Source organism: Falco rusticolus, chromosome 6 (assembly GCF_015220075.1).
Source record: "Falco rusticolus isolate bFalRus1 chromosome 6, bFalRus1.pri, whole genome shotgun sequence".
NCBI classification, from domain to species: domain Eukaryota; kingdom Metazoa; phylum Chordata; class Aves; order Falconiformes; family Falconidae; genus Falco; species Falco rusticolus.
The window spans coordinates 45,270,866-45,284,044 of NC_051192.1; the positions used below are offsets into that span (position 1 = coordinate 45,270,866).

At 40.5% G+C, this 13,179-nt stretch overlaps 1 protein-coding gene and 1 long non-coding RNA gene across 2 annotated transcripts in view; one reads left to right on the forward strand and one right to left on the reverse strand.

The window, feature by feature from the left end:
- The window catches only part of AKAP12 (A-kinase anchoring protein 12), a 31,284-nt gene that overhangs the window by 12,044 nt on the left and 6,061 nt on the right, over positions 1-13,179 (reverse strand). The window contains 1 exon segment of the mRNA XM_037390911.1: positions 9,322-9,508. Within this exon segment, the coding sequence (XP_037246808.1) occupies positions 9,322-9,508 (187 nt within the window).
- On the forward strand, positions 6,367-9,483 carry LOC119149570. The gene is made up of 2 exons (XR_005104765.1): positions 6,367-9,203; positions 9,355-9,483. It is a non-coding gene; the product is annotated as an uncharacterized LOC119149570 (long non-coding RNA).

Below are 13,179 nucleotides of genomic sequence, written 5' to 3' on the forward strand. Positions count from 1 at the left end.
CTAAGGTACATATTTTATAGTTATTTAGTAACAAGTACTTTGATATATTCTTCAGTTTGTCTACACTAGAAGTAATTTTTCTGGCTGAACCAGGTATGAAATTAAACACTGATCATTTAATGTTAAATAAAAATTTGTTCATGAGCCAGGCCTCTTCACACTTCTGGTGGAAAGAGTCTATAGAGTCTCCCTTCTGTTCTCCCTCAGTCCTGCACTAATGCCAGTGTGCTTACCCTTAGACACATGGAAATCTCTATCTCCATCTGACATGGCTTAGATAAAGGTAGAACAAAAATCAGGGCTGAGTGCCAGTGGGGAATGCTGGGTCTAAGTGGGAAAGACCAGAAGCAGGAAGGCAGTAGGAGTGGAGGAGAAGTCAACAGACACTTGTGACTCTCACCAGGCAACTAGAGACACAGCTCTCCAAGGGTTCCTCGTTCCTCTTGCAAACGCTCCCCGGGAACGCATGCGTACCGTTTTGAAAATCTTGATCTTTTAAAAATATTAAGAGTTTATAGCTGCAGTTGAGGCTGCATTGCTTTTTTTTATTTATTCCTAGAATACAAACTTAGTGTTCAAGAGGAGTTTCAAGGTTTTACAGGTAAACAGGATTACTGAAAGAGGGGAATGATATAGAATGCGAGTGAATGAGGTATTCCATTTCCAAAGTGAGAGATAAGATACATGACTATAGCATGTAAAGGTATCTCTTCATATTCATGATCGGCAATCAAAGGATTTTTGCTTATTCCATTTATAAAATATGTTCATAACACCCTAACATAAAGACTATGTCTCTGTAAAATGCTTTGCAGGTGAAAAGAGCCAAATAACTATTACAAAATCTGGAGATACGGTGTATGTATTAAGATAGGAAATACAATCAAAAAAACAGAGAACACAGAGTTTAGAGACATAGTGATAAGCTTTCAAACCTGTCAAATCAGGCTGACAGTAATTAGGTCTTCCTAGTGAGTCCAGCAAACATGCTACCTTGCAATACTTCGCTGAATAAATTGCAAAAGGAAAAACTAACAGAAGTATCGCCTGACTGCAGATGTGCTTTTAATACCAGTCTGAAAAGCTGCAACTGTGCTACACACCTCACACTTCCATCGCTCCCTCATAGCACACAGTGGGTATATGCAGACTTAGTCTACGAACCCTTCAATTCCACAACAGAAATCATGTAACCATTACCTGCTAAGTGACCTGCTGCCATTGTCCCCAGTCTCTACTTTGTCTGCTTCCTTCACATTTAAACCCCTGAAGAGTCTTTTAAACAATTTCCAATGCACTTCCTCAGCACTCGAGGAGAGAGTTGCCATTCAGGAAATCTGCCTGCATGCTGCCAGGAGGCTGCCACTGTTGTGTGACAAGCCTGCAGTCAATATATACCCAAGTCATACTTTCACAAGATACACCCCAAAACGTGTTTTTGTATCCAGTGGGGCACTAGAGAAACAGAAGACTCAAGAAGTCAATTGTACATGCTGAACTTTAAATTTAGCAGTCAGATTCTTTAATGATGTTTTTATTAATTATATTCTTGGTGTCTAAACATTGTTAGTGCACTTCTCAATGCAAAGCAAACCATGAGTAACTCCACTTGGAAAGGTTTGGAAGTAATTTACACAATGTATTGTTGTTCAGAGTACTGTAACATGTCATTACCACAGGTATTTTGGCAAGACAACTAGCACTTTCTGAATGAATTCATTGAATTTGAAAGCATCTTTAAGAAACACAGGATATCTTCATCAAAATATCTACCAGGAAAAAAAAAATCTAGTAAAATACTATGAAGACAATTTCTTTCGGTATGTCTTGAGCAGGGCTGCACTTCACCAGCTACATGCTAGTCAACGAAAACAATACAATAGAAATATATCCAGAGGCAGCAATAAAAATCAAAGGTGATATCGTAAAACTGATCCACTTTGCTATTTAAATCCACTGTGGCTAAGAACGAACGCTGAAATTCTACTGTAACTGCTTACATACAAGTCAACATTTTTAAATGAATCAAGGTGCTGCTTCTGTTTTAATAACTGCAATGTTTTATTTTATTCTGAAAGAAACATGAGATTGACAGTCTTAGGAAATGAAAAATGGTTGATTTCACAATTTCATAGGTAGCTTACTCTATGGTAAGAATTTATTTCTGGTTTATCAGAAGTATACTGATCAGATGTTGGAAAATAAGTATTTTCAGAATGATTGAATTTCTGTCTCATCTTATTAAAAATGATATTAATAAATAACTCTTCTCTTTTAGTAGGTTGACAGACACCGCTGGCAGTGCAACTTAACTGCTCCCACCATCTCATCTGTCTCTAGAAGTGAAAATGTGTTTCTCCCCTTGCAGTTGCCAGAGAGTTAAAAAAAAAAAAAAAAAGAAAGAAAAAGCACTCTGACTGCAAGAGTTAAATCCACAGCACTTCATGTGCTTGCAGTCAACCATGTCAACATCTGGAGCTGGTTGACTTTTCCCCCCAAGGATTTGCAGCACAGCGCTGGATTTTTTCCATGAATTCCCTACATTCTCAATCTCTCAGATGGATGTCACACACACCCAGCGCCCGCCTCACAAACTCCACTGGCCACCAAAAGGCTCCAGAGGACTTTGTGCTGTTTTCATTTACTCAGTGTTTAAGTATTTAGGGCCAAATCGTACTTTCAGTCACATACACAATACTCTCCATAGGTTTGCATGGGCGTAAGCAAACACTGAAGCCATAAGGCTGAAGGGGTATTTTACAATCATTTGCCTCCACTGTGTCTAGATTTGCTATGAATAAGACTTGTAAATAAAAGAAACATCTACTGCTCTAAAACTCACTCAGAAGGCAATGGAAAAAAATAATTTGAACAAAGTGTCCATGATACACCAAGCTTTTATTCGTTAAATGCAGTTTTCCCTTAACCCCACAATTTGTCCAATTATTATTAGAATCGTTTAAAGACAAAGTCAAGAAAGGGTAAAAACTGGTAAGGATGGGGAAGCAGCAATTAAAAAACAAAACACAGTTTGAAATTACATTATCTATGAAAAACCTGCCCTGAACAGATTTATTTAGAATAAAGTAGCTGTTTGGAATTATTACTGGAATTGAATACTTGAGCAAATAAAAAAAAAAGGGCAAGTTATGCTTTTAGGTTTTCATTGCAGAGTGTAAAAACTGAACATTACACCACAAATCCTGATTCTTTTAACCACAAGTTTCAGGAGGATGGGTTTAACAAATCAAGCAAACACACCACCCACTTCACAGTAACAAAATAACATAGAAATATGTCCAGGTGTTACACTTCTATGATTTTTTTTTTTTAATTTTATTTTAACTACAAGGTTTAAAGTCTGTGACACTGCTGCTTCTTGACAATATATTTCACAAATTCTTCCTTCCTTTCCCTACTATTCACGATATTTCTTTCCACTTCAGTGTACAAATAGTTCTTTCATGGAAAGAATACAGCTTCCTTCCCCAATCTATTCACTGAATTATTTCCAAGGACCGACTTGCCATGTTAATTGTGGGGAGGGAGTTCTTTCATAATAATTAAATAATGATGGAGGATTTACAGAGGTTTTTGCATACTAAATTTCACAGTGCATACATGCAATTCATGAGCTTTCGAACCATGTTGTTCTTTCCAGGCTTTAGAAACAAATACCATTAAATTCAGCCTTCAATTTTCTGGTATTTGAGTGGCAACTGAAGAGTGAAGTTTTAAGACCTCACATACTTTTGTGTGCATTTTTAAAAAAGGAAAAAACCTGCAAAATAGCTGTCATTTCTCATGGCTTAGAACTCCTTAAGAAAGCAAAAGCAACGTCCCCAGAAAAGGACACTGTACATAACCTCATATTAAAAGAGAGCACCATAATTTCCGCTGTGATGCTGTAACATTCCTCATGAAACTTTATTTTTAGAAGATAATGCTTTAGCTGTACTTGTCTGCTCCAACCTACAGACCAACTTCTCAAATTCCAGCAAGGGAAGTTACGCATTTCATTCATTCAAGATTTTAAGATATTTCTTTCATTTCAATGTTTCAAGAAACACCACTAAAGATAAAAAACCAGTAAAGTTCTTCAAAAATTATTTTGTTTGTTTGTTTTTACACCAGAAGGGTCATTAGCCATGGCTTGGACATACAGTTACTGTAGTTAAAGATTCTTCATTAAATGAACTTAGAATAATGAACTGCTCTCAGCTGTTCCGCTTGGGAACCAAACCGGCATGCTACAAATATTTATGAAATTTCATGGTTACCCATGCTGTCCGTGTCTCACATTCAGTGATTTGGTTCTGCTTTTTAAAATAAAATGTATTCACCAAGCATAAGATAGATGCAACACTAGCAGTCTGGTATTTGAGGGAGAAAAAAACCCAACAAATCTACTCTGCTAGGAGCAAGGACAGGATAAGCAGTAACAGGTCAATAAATGCTGGGACATTTTTGAGAAACCCTAATGATTAATAATGAAAATGCACAATGAAAAACAGATTGGAAATTTTCTTTAGCGAAACGACTGCATAAAGCATAACAAAAACATTGTAGACAAACTTACCACAAAGGAGATGTAGCTGCATCTGCACGAATTAGACACACGATCGCGTAAGACACTCCTGCATGCCAATAAGGAGAGGCACTCTGCCCCTTCCAAGAAACGGCAATCTGTACTACAAGCTAGATGCAGTTCTTGCAAAACGTACTATAGAAACAGCTGTGCTGTAGCCAAAATCCAAGTTTCTCCAAGAATTATTAAATAAGGAAAACTTCAAACGATCAAACTGTGCAACCCTATGAAGAGATTGCTTTTGAAAAACAGTTTAACCTTTAATTACTAACAATAAAGGGAAATAAAAAAAAATAGAAAACCCTTGAGGAAAAAGACTCAGCATGTGATAAGCTCATTAAACATCGAGTTTAATGAAAACCCTATTGTAAACAGCAGTAGGATATCTCCTCCCCTACTAACTGATTCAAATCACGTACAGTCCTCCCCAGGGTCAATTCCAAATGGAGCCGGGCTTCTACAGTCTTTGTTGTCAATATGTATTGTAAAGTTAAAGTATTTTGTGTGAATAAGCCCCCACTATTTGTTGAATTCATTCACTAGCTCTAGCAAATAAAATATAAGCGAGTAAATAATTAATACAATGAAATAAAAAACCTTCCTAGATTGTTAAACATCATCGATCTGAGGGAAATTCTGACATAAATTAGTCATCTGTAGTAAACAACGGTGGGGTTTGTTATTTAAATTTCATAATGCCACTTTGTTTCCTAGAGAAAGACACAAGTTTGTGTAAAACCAGATAATTATTTTCCTTTTAATTCTTTGCTCCTCTGGATACTCTCTCTTCAGAAAGCCCAACTAGTTTATGGTGTTAGCGCTCACACTTCAGCAGCCCATGCACTGCTTTCTTAAATAAGATGTACAGAGTTCAATGCATAGATAGCACCGAGGTTTTGATATCACCGGCTGGGATCCCGCCACCACACATGCATGTAACACACCCCCGCACAACCACAGCCACCGCCTTAATCTCCTCGGGATTTTGCTTCATTAAAATTAAAACAGCTGTAAAGTAACAGCTTCATTTCTCTCATGCAAAATTTTTTGCAACATATCAATGACGCTCGCTTCTACGTTTCCTTCCATTTCACCACGGTTAGTGGTATTTTGCTGCTCTACTGCTTGATTAACATAAAACAGTATCATCAGTGTGGTCACTCTTGCTTTTTTCTGTTTCTCAATTTCAGATACCATTTCATATTCCAGTACCGCGGGAAACAAACCTAGTTAGCATCTTCAGATCTGTAGAAGCCTTGCAATACAAAAGCACCACATCTAATATCCGATGGAGGTGATGAGAAATGTTAAAGTTTCAGCAGCCTTCACTTGGAAGCGGTTCTCACTGAAGGTATTTAAGACGGACCTTTTAACCCCTAACGCCCTGCCGGGAAATCTAGGGAAAGTACAACATACTTTGGAAAGCCGAAGAAGCCCCACAGCGAGTGGCAGAGCCGCTGCAGCCCAAGTGCCCAGGCACCGAGAGCCACCAGCGGAGGCAAAACCGGCCCGAACGCCCGTGCGGGTCCCCGCCGCGCCTCACCCGCCATGGCCACGGTCCCCAGCATCGGTCCCCAGCATCGCCGGGCGGCTCCGGGCCGGGCCGCGTCCCAGGTACCTCCTGCGCGCCGTTGGGATGCGGAGTGAGGGTTGCGGAGGGGGGATGCGGAGGGGGCGATGCGGAGGGGGGGATGCGGAGGGGGGGATGCGGAGGGGGGGATGCGGAGGGGGGGATGCGGAGGGGGGGATGCGGAGGGGGGGATGCCGCTACCCCGCTCCCTCGCCCGCCCCCGCCCCGCCCCCCGAAGCGCGGCGCAGCTCCTCCCCGCCCATCGCTGCCCTGCTGGCAATTAAAATCATTACGGCTCGAAATACCCGGCTTGCAACTCCCTTGGGCCGCTGACTCTTTTCCCGCTGACCAGAGGAGATACCGGCTCCGCAGCCAGCGGCCGCCACCGACCGAAGCGCCGAGCGCTGCAGCTCCCGCTTCTGCCACACCTTCCCGATGGCTCTGCCAGAGTATCCCGGCCAAACCTCAACAGATGCTCGTTAACAGCCCTGAAGCAGTTTGCCCCTCAAACAAAAAACCCACATGAAACACTTTTGTTTCTCCGTACTGAAACATTTCCTCCTTTGCCTATTAACAGTCACTTTGTGGTTGAGATTATTTATTTTTTTTTTTTTGCTGCTTTCATTTGTTTGGGTTTTTTGAATTGGAATTCTCTACAACCCGATTACATCATAAATTGTCTCAAATTCTCCTGTCCCAGGTTTCAAAAAAGTATTACTTCAGATGCTTGTAGTATAGTACTGTGATGCTGCAGCAACTCTTCCTGCTAGTAAAAAGGGATGCAATTTGATAAACCAAAATGTAAAGGATCAGTTGGTATCTGATACAGGACCTCGTATTACAGTAACAAGATTTCTATGGATTACACTGGCTATCTCCAAAGTTCTGATGATACACAGAGACTTGTGCCAGCCAACCACAGCCCCTGTCTGCAGCTCTGACTGCCAGCACCAACTTCCCAGTGAATTCACCAGGCTTCCCCTCGGTTTAATCTGATAGTGGCAACTCTGATGAGTCTGGATCACCTCTCAAATGGTCTTCTGAATGTGAGACTCAAATAATGACAACAACAAATCAAGCAACTCGGAAAACATTCAAATCGTAAATATTCCGTTACTATAGGCAACTACCTGTGTTGCCTCAGCACTCAGTGTCATGATGCCTTATTTCTGACTTCACGGACTTTGCAAACAAGGTGAAATAAAGAATGAGTGGGGAATGTGAAGAAGTGCAGAGTTAAAATGATGTATTTCTCTACGTGGAGCATTTAAGAGATACCTCTGCCCCACTTTTTTTCATCTGCCTAAAGACACGTGGACCAGGCTCTGTAAGGTCCAGAGGGGTGGATATGAACTGTTACGAATACCTGAATGCGGTCTTTACTTGAAGAGCTATCTTTTCAATGCCTGACCAGACAGGTTTTATTTGTCTCTATGGATGATGTCATTTTCAGCTATTGTTACCAGAAAACACATGCTGCATTGCCTCCATAAAGAGCTTTTTCACTTTGAGAACAAACCTGAAGAATGGTTTTCCGTTTCACATAAACTATGCTACCATGTAGGCTTGGTTTCATGGACAACACTAAAATAAATCCTGACTAAAACAGCAGCAGCACACAACCACATGAGAGATAATTATCAAAAAAAGCGAAGACTTTTCAGGCAACCTACTCGCATCCAAATTCGTAGTGCTACACCTATGCCCGCAACACATCATGCATTTGGTCACATGTAACTATCTGCATGCAAAGGGAGTATCTCACCTCTTCTTCATTACACATCCTAGGAACACCATTTCTGTACAACTGAAGCTACAAGCCAGAATTATTCAACAAGAATTATCATCTTTGACTATTAACTTGAAATTCATGCTCTTTTAAAGGCCTTCTCTGTTACTTAATCCAGAAGCTGAATACCAACACGAAACCTTCTGACATTACTTCAAATCATCAGGTATTTTCTCTTCCTTCATGACTCGGGTTTAATGAGTATCCTCTCTCCATCCCTACCCACTTGAGAGTCAAATTTTAAAAAGAAGCAGTGTTTACCATGAGTGAAAGATAAAACATGTTGCATCCCATTTTTACAATGCCAAAAGCCTCTACCAATATGATAAAAAAAAAAAAAAGGCACAAAATCTCAGCATAAAATATGGCAACCTTCCATTGGAATAACAGTGTTACAGCAATTAATCTGAAGATGTGGCAAAGAACTGCCGTTACTAGAATTCAAACCTCAAAGCACACTAAGGGCTACACAAATGCCTCCAGCTGCTTGGATGTGCTCCATCCTACCCTTTCCCCATCCCTCCCCTGCTCTCTCACACCAGCACTAGCTGCCTGCTCTGACAGAAAACTACCCCTCGCTCTTGCCACCCCTGCCAAAAAGGTCAGCGTGCAGCGGGATCACCGAAGAGGATCTCTCACTGCACGTCTGCAAAAGGGAGCAGAGGGAAGGGGGCAGCAGCAAGAGGCTGCTGAGGGCAGGAAGGGTGGGCTGCCAGTTTGCACAGAAGAAAGAGCAGCACATTTCCAACTGTGCAGCAAGGCAAGGAAGAGATTCCCAGGACAGAGCAGACAGGGGCGCCTACGATGAGAAAGGTTTTGTGATCAAAAAGCAAATCTGATTAAAAGCAGTAGGAAAGAGAATTTTAATCAAGGTAAAGCCAACAGAGCAGCAGCCTGTCTCTTGCCCTGAGTTCAAAATAGTTTATTATCATTAATATCACTGATGAACGAACATAAAAGGATTTCTGCCCTACAAAGGAAGAGACAGGCCCATGCAGCAGAAACTCCCAATGTAAGAAGTGGAAACAGAGCTGTTCCTTCAGGTGAATTGTCAAGAGACCAGCTGCGGGCAAGCAGAGGCACCACAGGGTGCATAGAGAGCAGAGAACCTCCTAAGGGGTAAGGGGTAGCATCCCCCACCACTGACACCACAGCTTCAGTCCACAACCCATTTGTTATCTGACCTCTGCTACAGAGAAAACGCATCCCAACAAAACAATGCCCTAGAAGAAGCACTTGAGCAACCAAGAGACCACGTGAGTAACTACCTACCTGTTCGCTAGGAGACAGCTAATTGAGCCCCATTTCAACTGCTCACTCCATTTAGCACGCAGGCCTCTCTGATCTGCCCGCTGAACACAGGTTTTTACTCACCACTTGTTTCAGCAGCCTCTGCTTGCTCTCCAGGTGGTTCTTGGAGGGGTGAAGCCACCTCTGGCTGCTGCCCATCCAGTTCCTGAGGTGTTGTAACAGCTCCTGGCTGCTGTGGCTCCTGTGGTGGGACTTCATGCTCCAAATTGTCTGCGTTAACATGAGGTACTGATAAACTTGCATCTAAAACCTGCATGGTCAAGTATTGGTTGAAGGATGGTAGAGAAAGAAAGAAGGGAGAAAAAAAACCAAAAAACCAAACATCAGTATTAGGCCAGGTTTTTTCCCCTACAGAATACTGTTCTTTCATTCTCATGCAAGCATTTTGGGAAATAAGTACTTCGGTGCAGTATTCCTCCTTCCCAAAATTATTAACTTTAATAAATCAAAGTAATTCTGTGAGAAAAAAAAATACACCAAGACATAATCTGGGGCTATTTATTTTATTGTTCTCCCACATGAAATATGTGGAAGAAGCAAGTCTTACAGACAATGGCCTATAACCTTGTGTAGAAATTGGTTTCTAGCATGAAGAAAAACCCCAGGATAATGTGAGTCTAGCTGATGGAAAGATATTTTTAATTCTTCTAAATGTCTGGCCCAATTTCCCTGATATATGCATGAATACCATCCACATTATAGCCTTTAGTATCGCTCCTCTGCTGACATGCTTATCTTATCATCACAAACAACACAACTACAAAGAAACTGAACTGTTCTGGACAGAAAGCAGAATATAAATCCCATGAGGAAATTCAATGAAACTGGAATTAAGCTAGAATTTTTGGGCCTCAGTTATTAGGCATAGATTATTCATACAGGGCAGAAAAAGCTTTGCAGTTCTTTGGGATTCTGCGCTATAATATTTGAAATATTTTGTCTAGATTTGCTAATATATGTACAAAACAAATATCTTTTTCAGCTTCCACATTTGATACATTTTAATTATTTGTGTTGGTTTGCCATACAACAAGGAAGATACTTTCAGAAGCATATTTTTATTTAGAAAGTATGAAATGTGTTATGGTCATTAAAACCCACTTCTTTACCCTTTCTTTATTTGTTTGATTAACTACCTTTCCAACCAATTGTATTACTTTCCAACAGAAGCCATTTCAGCTAATTAACCACATCTTAAATCCCTATTCCTGAAGAGTAGGTTTAAAGTTCCTCTGGTAGAATGGCAAACCTTAATTACATATCATTGTCTTATTACTCAGCTGTGCTCCCAAAATGCCGCCATTGAAGCCCTGTTAATTAAGTGAAGGAATCACAGATACAGCCCATCTTTCAGTGTAATGTAACATCCAAACGCTTGAAGCAGCAAACTGGGATCAGGAAGATGCCACATTCCTGACGATTCTCTTCCAAACCCCACCAAAACAAGCTTCTGAATGAGGAGATCCATTTATTTATTTTTATTAGCAATTAGCCTGCTGCAACGGAATTTCAAATCAACATACAAAGTGCGGGGCAGACGGCTTTCCTCTTATCATTCCACCCCCTTTTCATGCGCTGGATGGGATCCAAGAGAAGCGCCGTACCCTGCTTCCACAGGCAATGAAGTGTGCGTTCGGGTTCCCAATTTTCAGTTCAGAAGCCCTTAATTAAGCCAAATTGTTTCCACCTGGTGTTGCTGCGCTCCTCAAAGCTGCCTTTCACAGCCACATAATCCACCTCACGAAAAAGGACCCCATTCTGCTCTACTGCCAATACCACAGATGGAATAATTTGGCTTCAGAGTTTTCACATGCTGAGACCAGATATTAAATAGAAGAAATATGAAATGGCTCAACACTCAGATTACATTCCCGCTTCTCACATCACCCTTCTCATAAATCTAAAACACAGGAACTCAGGAGGAACAAAAATGCCACACCACCGAACAAAGGCATGTAAACTCTGGGAAGCTCCTCCGCAGTTGCACACAACATTAACTGAATGCTAGTAACTGATTAAAGATGAGGAACAAATTGGCACAGAAAATAACAGCCTAATTCTTAAAGGGCTTTGAGATTCTTCAATACAAATTTATTACAGGGCAGTTATTTTTTTAAAAAAAATGAACTTTACTCATTCATTCTTGTAAGACAACTGCTAGTCCTGCAAACACAAGAAATTTTACTGGCTCTAAGGGCACTTGGCTATCTGAAGGTAAATCCACAGATGGCTATTTCAAGATGACACCTTCAGAATTAGCACCAACAATTCTTTGAAGTCACAAGAAAGGCAGCAGCGCTGAATATCTTAGCACTCCTCACTTTACTCAAAGATTTCCTTGCCTTTCTTTCCAAACCTCCCCCAGTCAGCAAACCATTCTAAAGCTAGTTGTATGTATAGCCATACACGTATAGATGCATAGTCTACGATTTGCCTAAGTTCCTAATATGGACCTGCGGACCCTGCAGGGCACCAGGGTACAAAGGCATCAGGTACCACAATGCAGTACAGCTTGTCTCCTTTTTAAATTGAGCCCTGAGTGTTATGACAAAATATTATCTATGGTAACACTTAATATTCCCCCCGCTCCAAATTTATTCTATAGTTGCGATGCGTTCAGGAAAACAGTGACTATATATCATCCCACACATTTGTGACCAAAACTCAGAAGTCACTGGATCTAGCGGATAACCCTTCCGATCTGCAAAATGCTGTGATACATTTAATAATGTTTTTACATTTAATTCTGTTCTTCATACTGGAAGGTAATACTAAAACCAGTTTTTACTACCAGCTAGTATAATTATAATCCTTGTTCACTCTGTACGTAAATTCAGTTTTGAAAGCAGGACCCATCAGTCAGAACTGAGCAAAAATGTAAATACATTTAAAACCCCACTATTTTCAGATTTGACCAGACATGCAGTATAACCCTACCCTGCCAGGGAACGGGGACCTTTTTACCTCAGTCTCTTGAGAAGGAGTTTGATGTCATTCTTGGCCATACAAAGGCAAATTTAGATTTTCAAATCAAGTGTTCCACTTTAAATAATTGAATAATCACAGCTAATAAAATAATAGTATTTTTGCAATTTAAAGTGCATGCAAGGGAGAAGAAAATATGCATCTTTAGGGGATTTTTAATGTGAAGGGAGACACAACAGCATTGTTAGTTTTAAAAAAAGTTTTGTGTTCTGACACAAGTTGCTCAGGCTCTTTATGAGGGTCAGTGCAGTCTGTCCCAATGCATTAGTCCTCAAAAGAAACTAATTTCAATTTTCACTCACATTAACCGCTTCATTTCTCTGAAGGGATCTAAAATGCAGTTTAGTCCAATTATGTCTAATTTAGTGAGTTGCGTTCTTAATTCCATTGGGAATAGCTGTAAAGCTTAAACAACTATAAGTCAAAGTTTAAAGAGATGGGTGAAAACCTTAAAGAGAAAATTAATGGTATTAGGAATCCTGTTATTCAGCTCTGTGTATTTATCTACAGGTAATGAGACATTACAGTTGGCAGGTTTATCAACATTCATCAGGTGTCTGCAGCACACATTCATCACTCTCCTTTGATTATTGAGATTATTAATTAATTCATGAATATGTTGTCTCACAAATGCAGGCGAAACTGCAGAGAATTGGTTATCCAGTTTGCTAGTCCTTCAGCTTCTTCATTCCCCAAACAAAGGGCCATCAGTGAAGCAACACTTCAGCTTCTGTCATGCCACTACTATACATCATGTACATATTTTTTCCAAGACTTCTTTCACACCCACCACAAAGGTGGAAGCAAAGGGCAGCCAGCCAGCCAGTGAGACTAAAATGCATAGGCCTTGTTACCCAGGTCACTCCAACCAACAGCAGTTTCTGCACACACTGTTAGGTCCGCCTGTTGGATCCCATTAAATGCACATAAAATTTA